The sequence below is a fragment of the Eriocheir sinensis genome, chromosome 17 (assembly GCF_024679095.1).
Source record: "Eriocheir sinensis breed Jianghai 21 chromosome 17, ASM2467909v1, whole genome shotgun sequence".
NCBI lineage: Eukaryota > Metazoa > Arthropoda > Malacostraca > Decapoda > Varunidae > Eriocheir > Eriocheir sinensis.
The window spans coordinates 8,305,686-8,327,489 of record NC_066525.1 but is presented as its reverse complement, the minus strand read 5'-3'; the positions used below and the strand labels follow the sequence as shown (position 1 = coordinate 8,327,489).

The 21,804-nt window shown below is 38.7% G+C and overlaps 2 protein-coding genes across 3 annotated transcripts; both read right to left on the bottom strand.

The window, feature by feature from the left end:
* Positions 1–8,348: 8,348 nt before the first annotated feature.
* On the bottom strand, positions 8,349–10,409 carry LOC126999899 (migration and invasion enhancer 1-like). Its single transcript, XM_050863031.1, has 3 exons — positions 10,205–10,409; positions 9,193–9,290; positions 8,349–8,709 (listed from the first exon to the last, which is right to left on the bottom strand). Exons 1-3 carry the CDS (start codon positions 10,228–10,230, stop codon positions 8,549–8,551), a joined length of 285 nt encoding a protein of 94 aa, XP_050718988.1. The 5' UTR covers positions 10,231–10,409; the 3' UTR covers positions 8,349–8,548.
* Positions 10,410–19,738: 9,329 nt separating this feature from the next.
* LOC127000094 (U-scoloptoxin(01)-Er1a-like) lies at positions 19,739–21,288 on the bottom strand. 2 transcript variants are annotated; one of them, XM_050863516.1, is made up of 3 exons: positions 21,132–21,288; positions 20,469–20,712; positions 19,739–20,196 (listed from the first exon to the last, which is right to left on the bottom strand). In XM_050863516.1, the coding sequence occupies exons 2-3, from the start codon at positions 20,685–20,687 to the stop codon at positions 20,014–20,016; spliced, it is 402 nt and encodes a 133-aa protein (XP_050719473.1). In that variant the 5' UTR covers positions 20,688–20,712; positions 21,132–21,288; the 3' UTR covers positions 19,739–20,013. The 2 variants fall into 2 exon arrangements, with proteins under 2 accessions (XP_050719473.1, XP_050719474.1); XM_050863517.1 differs by having other exon boundaries at positions 21,091–21,184.
* Positions 21,289–21,804: the final 516 nt, after the last annotated feature.

Below are 21,804 nucleotides of genomic sequence, written 5' to 3'. Positions count from 1 at the left end.
ATGTGAAGGTCATACAAACAGTTCATTATTATCATGTCATACAAATACAGGTGATCATCATCATAAATTTTTTTAATACTTTTTGTTACTCACAATGATTTTTGTGAATATACGTTTGAATGAAATTTATGCATTATCATATCTCGCAATGTCTCCACTAACACTACCATTTCAGTAGCCTCGGTTGAATGCCAGAACAACTTCTGATCATTATTTTAAAGTTTTCTGCAATATTATGCTGTGTAGCAACTTTCATGCTGGCTATTTAAGTACTGATGTTACTTTTTTTCCTAAAGCTAAGTCATTCATTGTGTGTGCCACAACCAGCTAGCCTATGAAACCTCAATATTAGGTTTCTTGAAGAATACACTAATAATTTATTTTCATTTGAGATGAAGAGGAAATGATGGGTCAGTCACTGTGAAAGTGTGCACAATGCATTCAAAAGAAATACCAACTCCTTACATTTTGACAAGCTGTCTTTACTTTGTTCAGTTTCCTACATTTTACCTCAAAATTTGTTAATCCTCTTATAGCAGAGCTCTGAAATATTCTGTTTTCAGGTAATGGTTAAATATTCAGAGCTGGGCTACCCTGAAGAGCCCTGTCAACCTTAAATTTGTTGTTGGAGACAAAATTGGAGAGTGAAGTGAAGAGTATTAAGCCATTAAGTATTTATAAACACCAAAACCATCAAGATGACAGATAGGATCTTTCCCTTTGCAGTCTAAGTTGTGTTGTGATTTAACATCCTAAGCTACGTCTACCAAATTATGAAGCCACTTTAGTGTTCCTTAATTGTGTGATATGGCTGTTAATCTGTCTCAGATGGCAAGCTACTTTCAATACATGCAGAATAATAGGTTTGGTGGTTACACCAGCCCATCAAAAGAGGTTTATATCCATATACAAGAAAAGCCTGGTGATTCAAATTTATCAGGCCCAAAAATCCCAACCTTCTGAATTCATCAAGGCATGAAATTATGATAAAACAAAAATCACAGTCCAGATTCTAAAAGGCAAAATAAGAAGAAAAAAATTAACAGAAACCAACTTCAAATTTGTAAACATCAAACAAGTCAGCCATGAACAAAATAGCAGCATGATCTCCAGAATTGTTGTCTTTTTATATACATAGATCTTGCCTTGTGCAGTGACTCCAGAACACCCAATATGCCACCCAAAGTAGTAAAAGGATAAAAAAGAATAGTAAGAAAATCATTATGTTATTATGCAATAAATCTAAAATAGTATGCCAGATGGATAGCAATGCGAGTCTAACCCTTGAATGGAAATGCCAGCACATGCAGTTAGAGATTGAATCATATTGTTTTCCAGTTCTATATTTTCCATAGAGACAAATGGAGTAAACATATACTTAAACCACTTGTCTCATATATGCAATGCATACATAATAAACCATTCCCAGGTAGTGGGAAAATTCCAGACGGCATAAATATTCCTGTCAATGTATCATTTCAGGTTATACAAAACTCAAATTTATATAAAAGAATTAATTACTGTAAAAATGTCATAAGATAAAAGAAATGTCCACATGTATACATGTATACATTAAATTAACAGATCCAAAGTTACCTTTCACGCACACACACACACACACTTTATGTCAGACACTTCATGGTTCTGGGTTTTTTCAACTTGCTTTTTTGGTCTTTTCTTGGTCCAGCTCTTACATCATTTGACATGCATGACTCATAAAAGTATCTATAACTTGTCATAAAAATTTTAATTTTTTTCAGACAATTCCCAGACAAGATTGAAAAATATTGCTTGTCAAGGCAACTCTTGACTTTTCTGGACAGTTCCCAGAGGTTAGAACAAAATATACTTCATCTTATCTGAATTAATTCTGCCAAAGTTCCTCGAAATAGTCGCATAGTTTATTTATTTATTTATTTATTTATTTTTTTTTATTCTCAAAGGCTTCAGGCATGAAAGGAACAAGAGAAGATGGACATGCAAAAGTGAAGGGAGTCAAGGAAGGGGAGGGGAGGAGAAAGGAATGACGGGAAATGAGTGTGGGGAAATGCAAAGGGAAGTATGAATGAGTTACCATTGTTTATATATTGTCATTAATTTATTTGAATTTATTTATTTGTCTATTCACTCACTGTGTGTGTGTGTGTGTGTGTGTGTGTGTGTTACCTAGTTGTGAAATACAGGAAAAGAGCTGTATTAGACTTGTGCTGTCCCGTCTCCATAACGCTTATTATCCAGTTTGGTTTTAAATTCATGAATCGTTTTTGCACACACAGTCTCCTTGTCAAGTCCATTCCATGTTGTTATGCTTCTGTATGGAAAACTGTATTTCTTGACGTCTCTCCTACAGTCGCTCTTCTTCAACTTCTTATTATTCCCTCTTGTCACACTCCTGTCACATACCACTAAATCTTTCCTGTCCAATTTCTCCAATCCCTCTTGTATCCTGTATAATGCTATTAGGTCCCCCCTCTCTCTCTCTTTTTTTTTTTTTTTTCCAGTGTTGTTAGTCCCAATTTCTCCAGTCTTTCTTCATAAGTATGTTCTCTCAGTTTCCGGTAGTTTGGTCGCTGCTCTTTGTATTCTTTCCAACTTTCTAATTGTGTGTGTGTGTGTGTGTGTGTGTGTGTGTGTGTGTGTGTGTGTGTGTGTGTGTATTCCCCTCATTTACCTAGTTGTGATTTACAGGAAGTGAGCGACACTCATGGGGTCTGGTCTCCAAATCTCAGTTTATCAAGTTTAGCTTTAAATTCATGAATAGTTTTGGTGTAATTTATCTCCTTTTGAGGTCAATCCAGGTAACAATGCATCTATGAGAAAAGCCATGTTTTTTATATTCCTCAGGCTCTTAGTCTCCTTCAATTTCTCTCTCTGAGCTCTTGTATTACTGTTATCCCATACAAACCCTTGTCAATCATTTCCATTTCCCTCATTGCACAGTACACTGCATCAGCTCTCTCTTTTCTCCTCCAAGGTAGGCAAACCCAATCTTTACAATCTCTTCTTGTATAGAATGTGTCTTGAGCTGGGCACTATTGTTGTCACTGCTCTGAATTCTTTCTATTTACCTAACACTATTCTCTATATGGAGACCACACCACCACTGCATATTCCAGTCTTGGTCAGATCACCAACACAATCAAATTCTTCATAACATCCTCATCCATGTAATGGAATGCCACCCTAATATTGGTTAGGATCCTAGCTCATATGAGGTGCCCAGCAGAGAAGGGCCCAAAGCACCACTACCCTTAGTGTGAGTAAACGAACATCGAAGTTCATGGACTTGCAATGACTTGCACAATAATTATAATGATGATCATTATACATCAATTTAATGTTCTGGAGTAGTTCTGTTTAGTCACAAAAATAAATCACAACATTCTTTGCTGGTACACAGATAATTATAGAACAGGTTAATTTACAAATGTAACTTTTGTTCTGCCACGGCCATCCCCTGGAGGGAAGTTCCGGCAAGGGAGCAGGGCGTTGGAGATATAGATAGAATTGTAAATTAATATTTTGTGAGTAAAAAGTATGTCTGTCTGTCTGTCTGTCTGTCTGTCTGTCTATCTATCTATCTATCTCTCTATCTCTCTCTCTCTCTACATATATATATATATATATATATATATATATATATATATATATATATATATATATATATATATATATATATATATATATATATATATACATACATACTTTTTACTCACAAAATATTAATTTACAATTCTACTATATCTCCGACGCCCTGCTCCCTTGTTGGAACTTCCCTCCAGAGGATGGCCGTGGCAGAACAAAAATTATATTTGTAAATTAACCTATTCTATAATTATCTCTGCATCAAGACTGTTCCAAGAGTCAATGATTTTACTGAGAAAGCTAAACTTCGTTTTATCCTTTCTACATCTCATTTCCTCAAAGTTGTGTTTTTGTTCCTTTGTCCTTTCATTATCCCTTACCAGCAAAACTTATTTTTGTTAAGTGAGGTAACCACACTACGGTTACATATCCTAGTCTTGATCTTATCAACATTTGAGGCATATCCTCGTCCATGTTACTGAATGGCACTTTCATATATCAGTAACCTACAGCATTCTCCAGTTATTTTTCCCCCTATTTCCATTCATTACTTAACCTGGAATTGGCTTTGAGGATTATGACCACATTTTCCACCAAAGCCCACTACCTCCCCCCCCTCCCCTCCCCCCCCACACACACACACCTTTCACTACAAAAATCAGTTTTATGCAAAGAAAGAACACCATGTAGCCCAAAAGCCAAATCATTATTTTGCTGCTACCTTATATGCTGTGGTGCCTAGTCACATCTATTCATTGATATACTTGTATATATATATATATATATATATATATATATATATATATATATATATATATATATATATATATATATATATATATATATATATATATATATATATATATATATATATATATATATATATATATATATATATATATATATATATATATATATATATTAATGTGTGGACATTTTCCCAATATCATGTAACATTTTTATGGTAATAATTGTCTAATTCATATGTAATTATTAATTATATTAATATTTGATAGCCATTTGTCCTAGACATAAGAAGAAAAAAATTAAATTCAGGCACACATATTTTTACCTCCACAGAGGAAGTCAATTCAGCACTAATATTTGTTGAAGGGGAAGCCATCCAATGAAGTGGAAGCCTTCTATTAGTTATACATCCTTCCAGACACTTCATTACCATTTAGACATTATGAAGCACAATGGAAGTTTTGTTTCCAAGATGTCAGTTAATCTATAAATCAAGAATTAGTCTGTATAATAAGAAAAGAAAAAAGTTCCAAGACTGCAATAGTAACTCATTGATATGTTTCAACAGTATTTTGTATTTCAGTTTCAAAATAAAACAAAAATCATCAAAAATCATAGTAAGTTTGCGTGATTAATAAGGGTGTAGATCACCTATACAGCTAAAGAAATTTCAGCCTTTAGCATGTTAAATAACAAATGAAAATTGGAATAGTATCCTTACAAAGGATAATATAATAAGCAACTGAAGAAGACTGACCTTCTCCTTGTTACCTGAAAATTAAAGTTTAGTATTTTAAGTAAAGATTATATTCTTGAATGTTGGATATTTTCACAGGTGTCTCAAGTTTGCTGTGTTAAATACAGACAATTTTTTATGTTTTTCCACAGATTCATCTTATATATATATATATATATATATATATATATATATATATATATATATATATATATATATATATATATATATATATATATATATATATATATATATATTAAAGCTGCATCCTTAACTGTAAAAAAAAATATATATGAACACGGTTACCACATAGTGCAGGAGAACTTGCATGTAGCACCATCACTCTTTTTATTTACAACTGATAAAAGACTTAAAATAATACAAAATTGTGGAGTTTAAAGCTGTACTTTGATATTTAGTATTCTGTACATTTACCTTCAGCTCATCCAGGCATCCAGTAAGCTATCCTCTCAAAATAATCCAAAGACATCTTAGGACACACAGGGGGTTGGGTAGCTCACTGTGTTTGGTGGTTACCTCACAAGTTCAATCCCAGGTTACGGCAGCTTCTGGGTGATAGGGATAGTGCAGTCTTGTAACTTTAGAAAAGCTATTTGGTCTTAGGTACCTAGCTTGGGTGGGAACTGTCATGAGCTGAGTTAGCGATGCAATATTTAAGTGATACAGAACTTGACTGAAAGTGATGCAATATTTAAGTGATACATAACTTCCTTTTTATTCTCTTTCAGCCATCCTCAGTCAAACTGAGTTTTAGGCTGTTCTCAAAACCTGAAAAGCAGTCAAATTCATTTGATGTGACGGGAAGTGAGAGATCTTGTGACATGTTAGCATACAGTAATAACCATCCAAGGATGGATACTTTAGAAATATCTGGTTTTATATTAGTGCTTTCTGAAGAAAGTGGATGCCATCTCTGCACATTTCACAAGTAAAGCATACCCAAGACTATGCTCAGGATTTTCAGTAAACCCATGATCACAGTGGCTGATTGATGATGGCCTCTTCTTGTGATGATCACAGCTCTTAGCACAATGAAACCAATCAAATCACCTTGCATCGCTACTCTAGATTTTAAGCTTCATACTCTCAGGCAAAACACATCCGATTTGACCCTGCAGAGAAAAGGGGTATCAGAGCTGTTCTGTATGTAGAGTTGTAGAGAAGTCCAAATATTTGCTTGATCCGAACTTTTCATGCATAACCATTCTGAACACTCCAGAGGTATAATGGTGATAAATTTAACTTATATTGATTAATTTTACTCACTGATCTTTTGTCCAACACTACAGAGATGTCATGGCTTGCCAAATAGCCACGACAACACTCCTTAATTAAGAAACCATTTAACCTTAAAAATAATTGGAGTCTTCTCTGCTGTTGGGCTGATTGTGGTGTGTGTGTGTGTGTGTGTGTGTGGTGTGTGTGATTACCTTAATGTGTTTATCTAGTTGTGATATACAAGAAATGAGCTATGCTTGTGGGGTTCTGTCTCCAATGTTTTAATTGGTCAAACTTTGTTTTAAATTAATTTTAGGTTTTTGACTGGATGATCTTTTATGTGTGTGTGTGTGTGTGTATATATATATATATATATATATATATATATATATATATATATATATATATATATATATATATATATATATATATATATATATAAAAACACACACACAAACACACACGTGAACAGTTGTTGTCACAATTTTGTGAAACAAAGATGTTGAAAGGTTTGATATTGAAAAGCATTGAAATGAAGTTAACACAGCATATTTGAAGAAATATATGCATTATATATACATTACAATATTTTCCAGTGCAATACACTTCTTAAACAGTCTTGCTGCAATATACACAGGTATTAGTCCCTGGCTGTGAAGATTAACATGCAAAATGTGTGAGCAGTTTCTTATCTTGGTGAACAGAGAAGATATGTATATTGTAGTGTTACCTCAAACTATGTGAGCTCTTGCAAATGAAATATTTTTTTTTAACTTAGGAACTCCTACAATATAATTATAATCATTATATGAAGAAAAGAAGCCATGAACCTGTACAGTATATTAATATCTACATGCAATACATGTGTGAAAAAATTAAGATATAAGAGTACAACTAATAAAGTAAGGAATAGTACATATCAGTAGTTATTAGTATCACAACCTGCACTATACAGAAAATTAAGATATATATGGCCCACAATTAAGATACTCTTTGGCGTCGCATCACTGATTGTTTGTTAACAAGTCCTTTTCAAGCAATTGCCTGATATTGGTCTATATTAATTGCAATCCTTGTTCCTTTCTAAACCTTCCCTAAGAGATGTTCATGGCAGAAGTTAAATGCTCTCCATAACTGTGCTCACACCTCTTTAAATATTCCTCCCCCACACACCTCTATTACGTCCTTTGCTATCTCTCAAGTCTATTACTATACATCTATAAGTTGCCCAGTCACCTCACACCCATTTATCTAATAAATTTTTATTATCTCAATATTTTACTTTCTCAGCACATGTCTTAACCCACTTAAACCCACTGTCATAATAAGTTTCAATTATTTAATATCCAATGTCTTCCTCCTTTCATTCATTTATCACCTCTTATACACATTCTAATCTCATTAGGCTCCTCTTTATTGAACACTAATGGTAAAGGGTGATGAAAGCTTTTCAACCTGAACACCTTGCACCTTATGGTAATAAAATCCCAAGAAGTGCTGCTCTCACAAAGTAGGAACTAATGGTTAAAAGAGAAAGTCAGATTCTATTAAGGAAGTGTCTTGATACTTCCCTTTAGAAAGTAAAGTACTAGGAAATAGAAAGTTCAGACGAGGGAAGGCAGTTTCAGAGTTTACCAGCAAAGGGATAGAAGAATGATGTTGATTAACTCCTTTTAAAAAGGATTTGGGCACCACAAGGGTGAGCTAGTCTTGTGCAGCAGGGCTGCAGTAATGCTGGGGGCATGCAGTTAGCAAATTTAGTTGACACTTAGCATGAATGTTGATAGAAGATAGAGGAAATTTAGTAGTTGAATTCAAGGTAAAAGGACATCTTCAATTTAGCAAAGTCAACATCTTTCATCATAATTTCTTTGTTCATTCCCACCCTGAGTTATATGCAGATAGTATAACCTACTACTTCCCATAGCAGGCTTTTGAAATATTATATTCACGACACACTTTTGCATGTCATTTTCATAAAATTTATAAAGCAAATACTGACATTACAAGTTTAGTATGTGAGAATAGGAAAATAACTATGAAGTGTTTCTCATTTATTACATCAATAAAATGTACTTCAGAAGAAAAAAATATGCTATGCAATAACACTATCTTCCAGGAAATGTCCCAGGTTTCAACACTTCCCTTCACTGGGTATTATTGCCCAACACATTCTCTTCCAATTAATACATTAAGAGGCTCCATCAAAATTGAATGTTATGGTTGTTGCAAATTGCAGATCTACATGATAGTGCAAGATTTTTCCACTTTTTCAACTCTCTTTAAGCTTCCACCACCGTCAGCAGAGATCACAACCTCAACAACCTCATCAAAGTTAGGAAAGGCTCCACGCTCAACCTTGGAGAAGATGAGGGTGTCATTGACAGTAACTTCGAAGGATCCTGAAAAAAAGAAGTGTCAATAACAATGGCTTTAAATTATGAAATTTCCTATCAAGGATTGTTTCAAAAGAAAGGAAAAATATAGGACAGTAGTATGAAGGAATAGAGTGGTCACCCTTTTAGCACAGGTTGTATGTAGGTGTACTTCCAGATAGATGTCAAAAGGCAGAGGTAAAAAGAGTTTTAACCTGCACAGATTTTAAAAACAATAGGAGAAACTCCATCCAGGTCCATAAACCTTCTGAGGATTGAGGCCAGAGAGGTTATATAAAACATCATTCTTGATTTTAATGATAGGCATAGTGCAGTCAGAGGGGGAATGAGTAAAAGGAATATGGCATTAACCACCTAAAGTGGAATTTTCAGAGAAGGTTTGAGCAAATAGTCTCACATCTTGCTTTGGTTCGAAAGTTGAAAAAAAAGTTTGAATTTCAGAATAACATAACACCCATATGTAGCAGTTTTAGAGAGGCCTCCACTTACGTGCACGACCGGTGTAGCCAGTAACCTCCGCCTGAGGAATTTTAGCCTTGATCATCCTGGCCAGCTCCTCATAGCGGGGTCTGTAACCTCATCCCCCACTTTGGGGAAAAATAAGGTTAGCTTTCCTTTTCATAACTGTAAAAATTAGTTGAGATTGGTTTTATTTAAAGGGACGAAATTTCATCTACTTGACCAACTGCTTCTTTGTTGTCATATATGTATTTTACTAACATTCAAACCTCCTGGAAATTCACAGGAGAATGTGGAGATGAAAACAACTGGGAAAGTAGCCATGCAATATGTGTAGGAACACGCACAGCCGTGGGCGTCGAAGTAGCCCACAACGTCCCGCGGCAGCCCAAACCCGCGGCTCAACCCACTTCTAAAATAGACTCCTACCTGCGGGGGAACTTCGACCCCCCTAAGCGGCAATAATATATAGGTGAATATGCATGAGCTTCGTAACCTAACTGGGGGGCTTCGGCCCCTCCCTTTCGACCCCTCGTGTCTCCACATTTCACCGCATTGGGCTACTCAGCCGCCCGAACATTCATGGTTATTTTTGCACAGCTGTTTTGATCTCTACACTTTTTTTTGCTCAGGTTTGGCGGGAGGTTTGAAGGTTAGTAGAAGCCACAAAGACACAAGTGAGAACGGAGTAACGGTTGATTATGTGAGACAAGATACTGGGGCGTTAATAAAACCAATCTTAATCGAAACTGTTGGTAGAAACATTTATTACGTTGTTTTGGGAGAAAATATTGCACTTTTTGGGACGGGGGAGGGAAATTTGGGAAACCATAGTTATTTCTGAAGGGAATAGCCTGTAGCTAAATTAAACACATCACAAAAATACCGGAAATTGTTTCATTCGGCACTGTGAGACCTAGGTGAATATTTAATGTCTTATTGCCTACAAATGTAAATTCCCCTGTATCCTTGCAGTGGGAAGGCTCCCTAGCCACTCTTGGTTTAGAGTGGGCTGGGGGCCAAGATCTTAATACAAACTTACCAGTACTCCACCACCACCTTCACCATGGTGCTTTGTTCAGGAACAGATCGAGCTTCCAGTAAATTTCGACAGAGTAGCTAGTAGCCCCCTCAGCACTCGATGTTTAACGTTGGTGTGGGGTGTGGCCGGTCAACACCCCAGAAATACGTGGATGCCCTTGGGGTATACTTGCCTGTTAGCAACGGCACCCGCCTATCACCATCAGCTCATTGGTCGCCCTCAAAAGTGACGTCACTTCGCGCTGTGCCCACGAATAAGCCGTGTGACAAGACCACAGCGTGTGCAACAACAGATAAGGATGTGGGAGTGAATGTTGGGAGCTATGTGATAACACACAAGGTCAAACACAGATTAATGCTTATCATGATAGCCTACTCATCTTGCATTATATACAAATAATGAGGTCTAAGTTTATCAGGAGGGCAATTTAAGAGGCTCCTAAACATCCATCTCCTTTTAATCTCACTTGATCGAATAACAGCTGCTGAGGAAAATTTACTGAGAACTTCCTCAGCTTTAGATCATTAGTTTATGATATAATTTGGTATTTTTAGATATCTTGCGCTCCCTCGGCCGTTTGATAGGCTCAGTTGGGCAGCTATAATACTTGTGACTTTTGTGCATGTAACGTATGCAAGAAATGTGACCAGGAGAGGAGAGGGTAGGACTGGATATGAAAAAAGAGCAAGGCAAGATAGGGTATAAGAGAGGAGAGAAAGCAGGGCAGAAAAGAATATAGAAGAGATAGGGTCTACAGAGGGAGAAGATAGAGAGCTATCCTGCAACAATGACGGGCAAAGCAGAAGAGAGAAGAGGAGGGTGAGGAGAGGAAAGTAGTGTAGAGGAGAGGAGAGGAGAAAAGGGGCAGAGCAAAGAGATGCTAACATATATGAGAGTGCAACTGCAATAGGCCAGGGAAGAGTAGGGCGCAATAGAGAGTTGGAGAGGGTTATTTAGATTAGATAAACTGGACAGGGTACACTGCAAGGAAGGAAGGGGGAACAGCAGAAAGACGGAAGGGAAGAGTATAGGGCAAAATAGAAGAGAGGAGAGGAGAAAAGAGAAGGAGAAAGAGAAGTAAGCAGATGAAAGTAGAGGAGTGGAATGCAAGGCAAGGCAGAGAAGAGCAGAGGAGAGGAGAATAATCAGGTCAGGAGAGAGAGAGAGAGAGAGAGAGAGAGAGAGAGAGAGAGAGAGAGAGAGAGAGAGAGAGAGAGAGAGAGAGAGAGAGAGAGAGAGAGATTTTCCACTTGTAAGCTTCTTCTTGTCCGTAATTTCCACTTGTAAGCTTCTTATTGTCCAAACTTTCCACTTGTAAGCTTCGTATTGTCCACATTTCTCACTTGTAAACTTTTTTTGTCAACATTTTCCACTTGTAAGCTTCTTAATTAATTGTTGTCTATATTTTCCACCAGCAAGCTTCTTGTCTATATTTTTCACTTGTAAGCTTCTTGTTGTCCACATTTTTTTCACTTGTAAGCTTCTGTTGTCCACAGTTTTCACTTGCAAGCTTCTCATTGTCCATATCTTCCACTTATAAATTTTTTGTTGCCCATATTTACTTGTAAGCTTCTCATTGTCCATATCTTCCACTTGTAAATTTTTTGTTGCCCATATTTTTCAACTGTAAGCTTCTTATTGTCCAATATATCTTCCACTTGTAAATTTTTGTTGTCCATATTTTTCACTTTTATGCTTAGTCCATATTTTGCACTTGAAACTTCTTGTTCACATTTTTTCACGTGTAATCTTCTGATCAGTGGCGTACCCAGAAAAATTGAAAAAGGGGGGCAATATATATATATATATATATATATATATATATATATATATATAGATATATATATATATATATATATATATATATATATATATATATATTTTTTTTTTTTTCTGCGTCCAGTATTATTGCAAGCGCAGGGAGCCCATACAGCTTTAGGATTCGGGTTAGATCGCTAGAGTAAATTTATCATCTTTTATACATACATGCATTGATACATACATATACATACATTGTACATTTTAGAAGCTTGTTGGTAGCATATAAGTATAACATAAATCTGGGAGATTTAAATAATCTTAAAAGTACTGATTTTATGTTACTTGAGCGAACATTACTTTTAAAATCTTGTTCATTTCTGTAATTTGGACTGCAAAATTTTACCCTCGAAACAACACTGCTTACTTTAGAACTACATGTTCTGATAAAAAAGTAATATACTGGCAAGGATTTTTTTTTTTTATATTCATATAACATGTATATTCTTCGTTTATACAGGCTGGTGCTGTAATACATATTTTTACAAGATACATGGAAACTGGGTCAGGTATTTTATGAATATGAAATAAAAATTAGCTATATGAATTAGATTAGTTACTGTTAACAACAATACATTGAAACTGGTTTACCTCAAATTTATGCGTCTGTTCTTACGTGCAGATTCATCAAGGACTTCATGATCAAGATTTGTGTCACAATAGACAGAGTAAGGCCAGTCCATTTAAACGACTTTCACTCATTGCGTTCCTAAGGTATGTTTTAAGCAATTTAAGGGCACTAAAAGATCGCTCATTGGTGGAAGTGCTAACAGGTAGGGTTGAAAAAATCGCAATAAGGTGGAAAATTTTGAATATGTGCCCAATTTTTTGGCACATGCCAATGTCTCAACAACTTGCTTTGACCTCTCATGAGATTCACGACGCTTCCAATAACATCTGCCCCCGTAGATATTCATCTTCAACGAGATCTGCATCTCCATCAAGAAATTTTCCATAAAATTCAACTGCGTCCTTCAGTTCACTAAAATCAGTATCAATTGAAAGAGAGGGAACAAGATTTCCCAACAAAAAACTCCTAATGTGTTTAGATGCGTAACGGTCCGAATGTGAGTGAACGAGATGCAAACCTTTCCCTGAGTTGTGCTATAGCAGTGTCCGAAAATAGGAGGAAAATAGCTCTTCGATAGTACTCCTATGGAGTTGCTGTTGGAGGGTTAGCCTTAATTATGTTTCTGATGACCACTGATTGTTCAAGGCTTCTGGATGGTATCTCCGTACCTTTCCTCAGCTTGGGCAAAAAGCTGGTTGAACTTATTTCCATCACGATATGACTGAAATGCATCTATGCAGCTCTGTACACTTCCAAGAGCACCCATCAGTTCTTGTTGTGACCCCTGCAGCTTTTCTGGCAAGGGTTTAATGACACTTAGAACTGAGGTGAGCACTTCCAAACTCATGAGAAAACCTGGGTCACTTATTGCTTTGGATTAGGCTTGGCTGCTGATACTTCACCTAACGTGTTTTGCAGTAATTATTCTTAATCATTATTTCATTATTTACCTACCTGATTAACTGAATTATCCGGGGCATCAGCCGAGTCAGTGGTGACTTTCATACAACAGAGGGAGTACGTACGAGAAGTGTTTTCTGGCGTTTTGTGACCAAGGAGGAAATATGTAAAGAATGGAAAGGCACAAATCCCAAGCCTGCGTGAATTCAAGAAATAACACACGCTATAGTAAAAGAGTACTACAAAAACAGAAAATGAAGTCTATCAATCATAATTTTCAGAAATCTGGAATTTGTGGTCAGAAAATATTATACGGATAACATGAATAGGCTACGGTCACGTGAGCCTACGTCGTCAATGAATGTTTCTCAAAATAGATCACCTGCTCTTATTCAACTCAGCAGCTCCATTGTTCAAGTGCTGAACATACACTAGTTACTCAGCCACTCTACACTGTCCACTGTCAAGCACAAAACGGTCATTAAAGGTGGTAATATAGCGGCAAAGGTCGACCTTACAGGTCCCATACGCGTCTCACGTCGCCTGCCACTCTCCCCGTCATAATACAGAATCAATTATTACATACTCACCACTGTCACCAGACAAATTCACTTGGTGTCTCTACAGTAGAATCATATAGTTCTCCAATCACTTTGACTGCACCTTACACCTGAAATCAAGTAAATATGAGAGGCAAGAAGGAGAGAAGGCACACTTACGACTTTCGTGCTCTCTCTCTCTCTCTCTCTGCCAGAGCCATCCCCATCTCGTATTCCTCTTCTTCCTGTCTCCCCGCTCCCGCTACAAATACCCCTCCGCCGGTTTCAGTTGACAGCTTGACATCGCACTCTACACACAATTTTATGAACCCATCATTTAACATCTTAATTAACTCAAACAAAACCAAAGGGGAAATAACTCGGTCACTCGGTGCCACCGAGCTCTCAACTCCACACACACACACACATTCGTAATCGTAATACTAATATACATATTCCTATTATTTTCCTGTAACATTTATTTATTCATTATTATTTTTCTTTGCAAAAGGGGGGGGGGGCATGGCCCCATGGCCCCCCCCCTCGGTACGCCACTGCTTCTGATTGTTCACATTTTTCACTTGTAAGCTTTTTGTTGTCTATATTTTCCACTTGCAAGCTTCTCAATATCCACATTTCCCACTCGCAAGGCTTTTATTGCCCACGTGCTTAGTGAGTATCCTGCATTTGCCCCTAGATTGTAGTCCATATGTACAGTCCCTTATGTCTGCTCCCTTGACTAAATCAAGGCCTTTATTTTTTTTAGCACTTGTCCCCTACCATTGTATCTTTTTAGTTTCCTGAGTGCTACTTACACATGTATCCTTAGTTGTATAATCACACTCTGTACTGCCTGGGGGTTGGGATGGCATGCTCCTCCCTTCTCCTTTGTTGTTTTATTTGCAACAATAAACTATCAATCAATCAATCAATCAATCAATCACGTTTTTCTTTTTTAAGCCGGAGTAAACAAAACCGATCGAAAGGCGGAAATTCAAGTGTTGGTAATAGACTAACAGACAGTTCGAAAGACGCTTCACAAGACCGGCGGTGAAGATTTCCTGTTGACTGTGTGTGTCCTCTGACCTGTGGTGACTGCTTACTAATCATTATTAAACGAAAAGCAAGTTCCATCTTGGATATCAAGATTATCGAAGACATTATTGTGGTAAAACTCAGGTAAGTATATTTATGAAGGGATTGGAGGAGGAGTACGGAAGTAGTTTTCCGCACTTTGTTTATGTAGTTGTTGAAGGACTGGCGGTATAGGAGACCCTGCAGACTTATCGGTAATGTTGATTGTTTTGTTTTTATCTCTACAGTCATCTCTATTAATTTCCGGGAGGTGTGAAGGTTAGCAGAATACATATATGACAACAGAAGCTAGAGTAGTTGATTAAGTAGGAGACAAGACCAATCAATCGGTTAGTGAAATATCACCTTTGCTGGTCTAAGTTGGATTTTGGTATAATTTCTCAGGGATCCTTGACTGCTTGAGCTTGACACTGAATGGCCAATATCTTGTGTACATCTGCCAACACCTGCTGAGAATAGTCGATTTTCAGCAGACACTCTTTCTGCACGTCCACAGATATGATATGTGCGGGAAAATGAAAATGAGAGCAGACTGATAAATTATGTAGTTAGGAATATTAGGATGTGTTGGATGCATGTGGTGGAAGATGTGTTGAAGTTTAAACCACAGGACTGCCCTGACCTGCCCCAAATGATTTGTTGGCTCCTGAACCATGATGTCCCCCCTGCTATCCTCAAAGAACACCCACAGTTTGCACCAAGGTGGTGATGCAGTGTGTGGCAGCCTAAAATACTCCATGCAATACAAGGCTGTGATTTTTGCAGTATTCTACTTTAACCCAGTAGCAGCAGGGATCATGTTTCTTAATGGTCCCTCTAAGCGAGAAAAATGAGAAAAACTCATCCCTCACACAAACCATTTCATAATATATCAGATTACGAATCATCTATTGTGGGGGGTTTATATCATGGCACAAATTTGGCCCGTCTCTGCTACTCGGTAAAGCCACAAATTTGGCCCGTCGCTGCTACCGGGTTAAGGACTACTTACTCTATCTCTGCATTCTTTCCCATCTAGTGCCTGGGCAATGTATTTCTCCGTCCCCACATTTTATTTTCTTATTGTCTTGGGGGAGGCCGGCAGGTACTGCCCCACTCCCTTGTTGTGCATTCATTCCTACCATTGTATCTTTTTAGTTTCATGGTGCTACCTACACATGTATTACTAGTTGTATAATCACATTCTGCCCTGCCTGGGGGTTGGAATGGCATGTTCCTCCCTTCTCCCTTGTTGTTTACCTGCAACAATTAACTATCAATCATTCAATCAGTGGCATAGCTAGGTATCTTATCAGTGGGGGGGTTCTGCTGAGTATTGTGGGCGCTAGGCAAGTGGAGCTCACCGGGATTCTAATACCATATAGAACGTTACTAGGGCATATTTTAAGATCAGATCAATGGTGAGTATTAAGGCATGGCCAAGGGGGGTAGTCACTGGGTTCTCATAGGGACACTTGCACCCTAGTAGCTATTCCACTGGTTTTGAATGATTCTGACCACTGCATTTGTGCCTAAGTAAGGAGGAGAGAAAAGTGTGAACTGAGGGCCAGTTCCACAGTCCAACACGGTGTCGTTGTAAGTGCCCAAACTAAGCTAGATTATCCATGATGATCAGGTCAATGACTAGGCACCAGATATATATTAGAGATTTTCTGTTGTAAGTTTCCTCAGATTTCTTTGTTTCTATATGAACACCAGACACTATAAGAAATTTTCACAGTATTTTGTGTTTGGTTTGTGAGCTTACTAACTAGGATCAGGATTAGAAAATTCCATTAAAGGTTTGAGATAAGGTATGCACTTGTAATTAGGTGTAAAATTGTTACTTTTTGCTGCTTTCATGAAGGTGACGAGGTCATCATGCTTCTCCTTTGTTTTCCAACAACCAATAGTAAAATCCAAATACATAAGAGGATGTATTAGCCAGTGCAATATTACTAATAATATCCAAAGCTTTCTTTTGGCATTAAATGCCATTACTAATCCAAAATGGCTTCCTATACAAAATTGATATAATTGGCCACAAGTCTCAGAAACAGTGTAAAGATTATCTTTATCGTTAGTAGAATTTAATGGTAAGCACCATGCCAGTCAGTTGTGCTTTAGTGATTAAATTGAGAATCTGATGATGAGATCATTGATGTGGTGTAACGGATAGGCATTGAGCTGTGTGATTTTGTTCATGGTCTGAGAATAATCTTTAACAATTTGGTTTTATTAATTTGTTTATTTTCTTTTCATATGTTTGGCCTATAACACCAGTAGGCTTTCATGATGGGGCCAGTTGGTTGGCCCAAGCCCGTTAGTGGTGCAGGCAAATGTTTTATAATGGCATCATTCTTGAGTGGCTCATGCTGCTCCTTGGAGCTCCACTTGATAGTCTTTAGTGAGTTTTACTAGAGTCTGGGTTGAAAGATGGTCATCAGGAATGCATGTTGATAGTCTGAGACCACTCGGCGATGACTGAAAATTGTCAGCTTGTATATATAGAGGTGGGCAGGACTAACCTGGGGCCTCCTGGACACCACGCCCTGACACTGACCATTCAGCCACCACCTCCCTATGCCTTTAGTGGTGATTACATGGGTACCACTTGAACTCGCCAAAGGGATGCACTAGGCTCTGTTATGCCATCAGCCAGCATTCTATGAATTGCAGATATTAGCTATTGATCAGATCTCATAGAATTAGTAGCAGTATGCTTACAATGTGGAGTAAGGTTGATGAAAAGGGAAGGAGCCTTTACTATAAAAGTAGACAACCCCCAAACGTCAAACTTACTGACTCGTGCTGTGCCAGAAACTCATGACTGAGAATTGTGTTAACCCAAATTAGACAAAGCAAAAAGTCTGACATTCTTGTAAATGATGTTTTGCACAGTGATGTCAACAGCGCACCATCCTGGATTTTTGTAGTCAAGGCAGTTGATGTCTTGGTAACTTTACTCACTCTTGGACACACACATGTGCAGATTCTCCACAGTGCTCTGGGATGTATAGTATTTTGGGTAAAATTCTAGTGTTTGCCCATACTCCATCCTCACCCCCAAAACAAGTTTGGGGACCTGTGGGAATGTGGGGTTTCGGATGGGGGACACGAAATCCGTCGCAATCGCATAGTTTTTTTAGTGTGTGTGTGTGTGCATGTTGGGGGGGGGGGGATACCCTAGATCTAGGGAAATTCCCTACGGAAACCACGCATTCCCACTGGAGCCCAAGCTTATTTTGGGAGAGAAACGTGGTGAACGCACCAAACGATTTCTTACCTGGATTTCTTTCTTGGATGGGGACACGCCCCATCCAAAAACTGTATGATGTCTCCAACTAAAACTGCAGCTGGTGAATTTTCATGAAGATGGTCAGATGGTTGGCTACTATGACATCACAAGATGGCACGGACAACTACTAATTTTCAATACCCAGTCAAACTCAATAACATCAATCCATCGATCCTCACCTCACCGGTCTGGCGTGGCGCCCGCGGCCAGCTGCGTCCACATGAACCGCCTATACCACACTCATGCCCTCTCGCTACCACCGGTTCGAGTAAGTTGTCACCTCATCGCAAGGTTTCTGACCTGCTAGTAGAGTCCGTGGAACCAAACACGGTGTATCTTCATTGTTTATCACTGACAAGCCAAACCACTAGCTACCCGTGATCCGTCCAACGTCGCGACCTAGAGAGTACTGTGGGTTCTAGCGCAAATGCAGGCTCTCGAACCTCCTGTTCGAACACGTGAATCTTGAGTCCTGACTAACCGCATTTCGAATCTGCTTCACGGGGTCGTGTTGCCAGTAAGTGAAGGTAATTGTGGAGATTGACTCCGCGCCTCCAAAATACGATAATACGCCTTCATATAATAGTTAAGGAACGACATACATGTCCCTCAACCATAATATGAAGGCGCAAGTACTTGAAAATAGAGAAAAAAGGGGAAATCGGTTGTTTTAGGTGGGGAGCATATTTAAACTACTCTAACCGAACGTTACATAACCTAACCTCTGACGGGGGAGCTTCGCCCCCCTCGATGTTACTACTCTCTTAAGTAGTGGCAGTTGTCTATTAAGTAGTGGTGGTTCTCTACAGACATGCATTAAAAGCATTGTAATCATGTGTAGTCTGAGGGATAAGATGCTGTCCATCCCATCTGTGGTCAGCTCTTGGCTTTTCCTTTCATGGATGATCCAAATAAATTTTCATGTTTTTGAAAATGCAGACAAAATCTAAGCTTCTTTCTCAATAGCCTGCAGCGTGCATTATTTAAGAGGTCAATTAAGTTTTGGGTGCACATAATGCTTCATGATGTTATTTCACTAACGGTAACTCTGTTTCTTTGACGTCTCAACTTGTGTTGGATGAGAACCACTTACCTCTTGATCAGGACTGAGTTCATCATTCAGGGTATCTGATTTATCTTTAACAGTTTTGTGGTCTGTGCATGTTCCCAGCCTGGTTTTGGACTGGGGCACACTGACTTGCAGAGTAAAGCTTCTTGTGCGTACATTTACAGGTGCACCTGTCTGACGCTCAGCATGCTAATGTTTAATTAAGGAAGTAAAACTTTGCTTCATGTTGTAGCCTTTTTATGAGTGGACAGAAAACACTTATAGGAAAGGAATGGTAAAGTTTATTGTTTCAATTACGAAAGAATATAACAAAATAAAATTATTTCTTCTCAACTTTTTATTATTTTCTAGTAATATTGAAATATATGAGGCTGTTTACCTTCATAGTTTTGGATGATAGTGACATGTAATTGACAGCAGTAATTTGAGGCTACTAGAAAGGCACTAATGGGAGCTTCAGTGACATACATTCAGAATCCTCCTGCCCAGACCCCAAAACCACATGACATAGAGGAGGCTTATCCATTCTGTTCCCTTCATCTACTCGAGGGTGACTTTCAAGTTTTCCTCTGGAATGATGCCGAACTCAGCGTTAGACTGGTCGTAGTGGGCGGCCGCCGCTTCGCAGGGCAAGGCCTCGGTCGGGTGCGCACACGTGAGGGAGTCTTGGCTGAACACGGCGCTTTGGCCACACATGAAGGAAAAGTGCGCCACCTCGCCGAGCTGCGGACACAAGGGGGGAGGGTGAGCGTGCATGGCTGTGCTGGCAAGGGGCAATGCAAGAGCAGTCCCTTCAATTTTGTATTATTGACTCGTTTATCGGGAGTCTTGCATATTATGTAATATTGTTCCTAAATCACTGTTGATAATGGGCCGCGGCCAGTCATTCTTATTCCTCGAGACCAGACCTGTTTGTGATTATATAATCATTAGGTTAAAAGTACAGTGAAAGTAACGAAGGGAGTCAAGGACGCCCGGACAAGTGAAAGCCTCACCACTCCGTCCTCGTCGTACACGGGCATGCACACGTGGAAGGCGCGGCAGCCGTGACCCACGTCCGCGTAATACCCAAAGGGTCGGTCATTACAGCTGAAGTCTGATGATAGCTGACCAAAGCCTCCTGGCAGGCGGCCTGCCATCCTGCCAGAGACTTCCACCGCCAGCATCGCCACCGCCACTAACAAGAGTCGCACCAAGGCTGTCAGCATCTTCATTGTCACGATAAAAGCTTGTATGTCTCTGAAATCGATGATTGTGTAACAATAAACACAACTTGCCCTCGTCTTCATATTACATACCACTTACATTATTGTTCAGTGTTCTTAGTTGTTCACTTACCTATATACCCCAGGAGCTTGAATAAAATGGAAAATTATTTTGGAGATTGATAGATCAATGATAGAGACGAAAAAAAAGAAATGCAAACTGAAGCATTTAGACGTAACGTAATAAAGGTGTCCTCTGCGTTGCCCGTTTCGTAGGCCGTCAACAGGTGGGTCTGGGAGGCATACATTGAATGTGTACCATTCTTTACACCTTTAAACAGTTCAGGTATACATATAATAATTGCTTAAAATTGTAGGTAATAAAAAAAATGTTGGCGGCGTTGTCTTTTACCTGAGATAGTGATCAGCTGTGGGGAGGGCGGAATGACTTACCTGGAGAGTCTGGGTGTGAAGCCTTCGGTGGTGGGTGGCGTGGCTGGACTGACGCCTGGCGGGGAAGGTTGCAAGGGTGGCCGGACAAGAGAGGTGACTTGGCGTGCATGTCAGCCGCGGCGAGGTGAGGCAGGACGAGATTTTTTGTTGGTGAAGTCACGAGGTGTTTTAGCCTTGACTGTTGCACAACCTGAGTAGATAGGGAGAGGGAATCAGGAACTTGTTATTACGTGGAGTTACTGAGGAAAGGAGGCAAGTGGTAACTTATGATTTTTTTTTTTATTACCAATTGCTCCTTACCTGTTAGAAAATTACTTTGGAAAGTTTAGGAAATCCCTACTTCAGATGAATACCATACACCTGTCAAATGTTTAATGCTTATATAATTTACTGGTGCGCCTGACTGCGCTGCATATTGTTTACTTGACTAATGATTTCATAACGGGCATCCCGGATGCCGGGGTGGTCATAGTTTATCACGGAAAGAGGGTTTTCCGTTGCCGTGACAGGGAGTCACGTGATGCAGGTATAAGGCAGATAAGGAACAAAACCTGTCACGATAACAACATAGGAGCACGGCATTGGTCTGTGAGTGGCACACCTCATTTGCATAAGCTAAATACATGAACATATCTAAGAGTCACTAAACCGAGAAAGTTTAAAAGTTAAAGTA

Bases quoted from the DNA above. Each gene is read 5' to 3' on its own strand.
- LOC127000094 (XM_050863516.1), bottom strand. From the start codon at position 20,687: ATGAAGATGCTGACAGCCTTGGTGCGACTCTTGTTAGTGGCGGTGGCG. The intron at 20,197-20,468 runs GTGAGGCTTTCA...TTGTGTCCGCAG, and splicing joins TGTACGACGAGGACGGAGTG to CTCGGCGAGGTGGCGCACTT.